Source organism: Myotis davidii, unplaced genomic scaffold, assembly GCF_000327345.1.
Source record: "Myotis davidii unplaced genomic scaffold, ASM32734v1 scaffold67, whole genome shotgun sequence".
Lineage (NCBI taxonomy): Eukaryota > Metazoa > Chordata > Mammalia > Chiroptera > Vespertilionidae > Myotis > Myotis davidii.
Genome location: NW_006298521.1, coordinates 697,984 through 700,119, shown reverse-complemented (window position 1 = coordinate 700,119; position 2,136 = coordinate 697,984). Strand labels below are relative to the sequence as shown.

The window sequence follows — 2,136 nt, the reverse complement described above, 5'->3', positions numbered from 1 at the left end:
CCTCCCCCCCGGGGGCTGGGCAGCTGCTGCTCCTCCCCTCCCCCAGTGAGGAGCCTGGCCCTCAGGACTTTATGTCCCACCTGCCCAGCGGTGGTTTGGCTCCTCCCCATGGGAGCTCGGCTCCCGCTCACTTATTGCTAAACCGCTTCTGCCGCGGGGCGGGGCCTGTAGCAGCTTCAGAGCGACATGTGGTCGGGGCAGGCAGCTTTCCTCCTGGGCCTCAGTCTCCTCATCTGTAAAGTGGGGTGGAAACGCTGGGGTGCGAGTGAGAACTAGAGGGGCAGCGGGTCAGGGCTGGGTACGTGGTAGGTGGTGGCTGCAGAGCGGTGCCCACCCCGCTCCCGCATCACTGAGATCCACCGTGGGCCTGGCATCACCCGGCCCGACCCAGGGGCAGGCTAGGGGCGCAGCCGCCCCCCACTCAGCTTGGAGCTGCCCCCCGTCCCAGGCCCCTCCGCAGGTCCCAGGCGGAGAGGCAGGTGGAGGACCTGGGCACACAGTCGCCGCAGCCCAAAGAGAGGTGAGGTGGCACCTGAGTTTTCTGTCCCGGGCAGGAGAGACCTGGGCGGGTGTGAGCCATCGCCTGCGGGCACCCACCACCCCTGCACCCGGCCCCCCTCCCAGGTTGGAGAGGGAGTGAGCTGGGAGGAGCGGGCAGCGTGGTGGGGTTGATTTAGACGTTCGTTCGGGAGAGGGGATAATGTAGGAAATGAAGGAAATTTCCCCAGGGGGAGAGAGAAGAAAGAGGAGCTTAAGTGCCCAGATAATTACACCGCCGGGCGGTGATTTACGGCGGCGGCTCCTCCGCTGCCTCCCCGGCCCTCCCGGCTCAGCCCCGCGTGAGCCCTGCCGGTGGGGGTGGCAGCGGGCGGGCCACGCCCAGACCCCCCACCCCGAGTCCTGCCAGCTCGGGTGTCTCTTAGCATGTCCCCCCCTTTGATCGGCCCCTGGGTGGTGCCCATGTCGCCCACCCTGCAGGGTGCCAGCCAGGTCCCCTTCCTGGGACTCTGGGAGCCTGAGCCCCTCGGGCAGGGCAGGCTCTTGGGGGACATTTCATGACTGAACGGAAGGAGTCCAGCCACTGAAAGGGGAGATGAGACGGCCTCGCTGTGCTCCGTGCGGTCGCTGTGAGGAGATCTGAGGCGCCAGCAGACAATTTTCCCACCAAGTCCGGTCCCCGTGAGGCCCAGGCAGGGCTCCGAGACCAGCGGCCGGCCGGGCACTGACCCTGCCGGAGAGGGCGGGCGTCCACTGTGCTGGGGTGGCTGCAGGCCTGGGAAGAGCAGCTGGGAGAGGGGCCCGTCGAGGACTGGGGCCCGTCCTTCCGGGGTGCTGGGGTGTCCGGAGAAGGGGAAGACATAGACAGAGAGAGAGGGGCGCCCACCAAGTGCTCCTTACGGGGCGAGGACCTGGAAGCCGCCCGCCTTCTGCGGGTTCAGTGGTCGTGACCAGTTACCCGATGGGGTGCCAGGGGCTCAGGCTGTGGGGGGCGCTCCAGGCCAGGTGGGCACGGTTCTGTGAGGCCTGAGCCTCCGGGACAGTTACATGTCTTGGCTGCCTTTCTCCGTTTCCACAACTCTGGCTTCATGAGATCTGTTTCTTCAGCAATGACAGGAAAATGTCATTTAATTTCAGAACCAGCCACGTGGCGAGAGTGAAACTGACCTGCCCGCCCGACCATCCCTGCCTGTTCCCCCAAAAGCCAGCCGTCCACAGCGGGCGGGAGTCGTGGTGGGGGTGGCGGGGGCATCTCATCACCGTCAAGTGCGACGGCCGTGGTTTTGCTGGTGCAGATCCTGCCCTTGTCCGTGACCAGCCTGGCCCAGCGGAGCCTGAGGTAGGTGTGCAGACACAGGCGGCAGCTGCTTCTCGGGGGGGAACCAGCAGTTAGCGTGGTGCCCGCAGAGCCCCTGGGGTTCCCCGTTCGCTTGTTTTCTCTGATGGGTGTAAGTGGCTCCTTTTTAAGAGACCAGACGGGGGTCAGGTGGCGGGGAAGGTTCTGGCAGCTCTGCCCGATGCCTGTCCTTGGGAACTCGAGCTCGCCCGTGCCCTGACCACACCAGCTGCTGTGGGAGCCATCGGCCCCCCAAGTCCCCGCTGGAGCCATTCGGGCCCCGGCGACGCAGCCTGGTCTGT

The 2,136-nt window shown here is 66.2% G+C and overlaps 1 protein-coding gene across 4 annotated transcripts in view; it reads left to right on the top strand.

Moving 5' to 3' along the window:
- LOC107184734 overlaps positions 1–2,136 on the top strand; it is a 23,695-nt gene that overhangs the window by 17,765 nt on the left and 3,794 nt on the right. For 3 of the 4 annotated variants that reach the window (XR_001515630.1, XR_001515631.1, XM_015570747.1), the window contains one exon: positions 1,636–1,837. Coding sequence is in view for 1 of the 4 variants with exons in the window: in XM_015570747.1 (XP_015426233.1) it covers positions 1,636–1,837 (202 nt within the window). In the remaining 3 variants the exon portion in view is untranslated. Of the gene's footprint in view, positions 1–6; positions 521–1,635; positions 1,838–2,136 lie in introns of those variants that run through there. The other variant, XR_001515632.1, reaches the window with a different exon arrangement.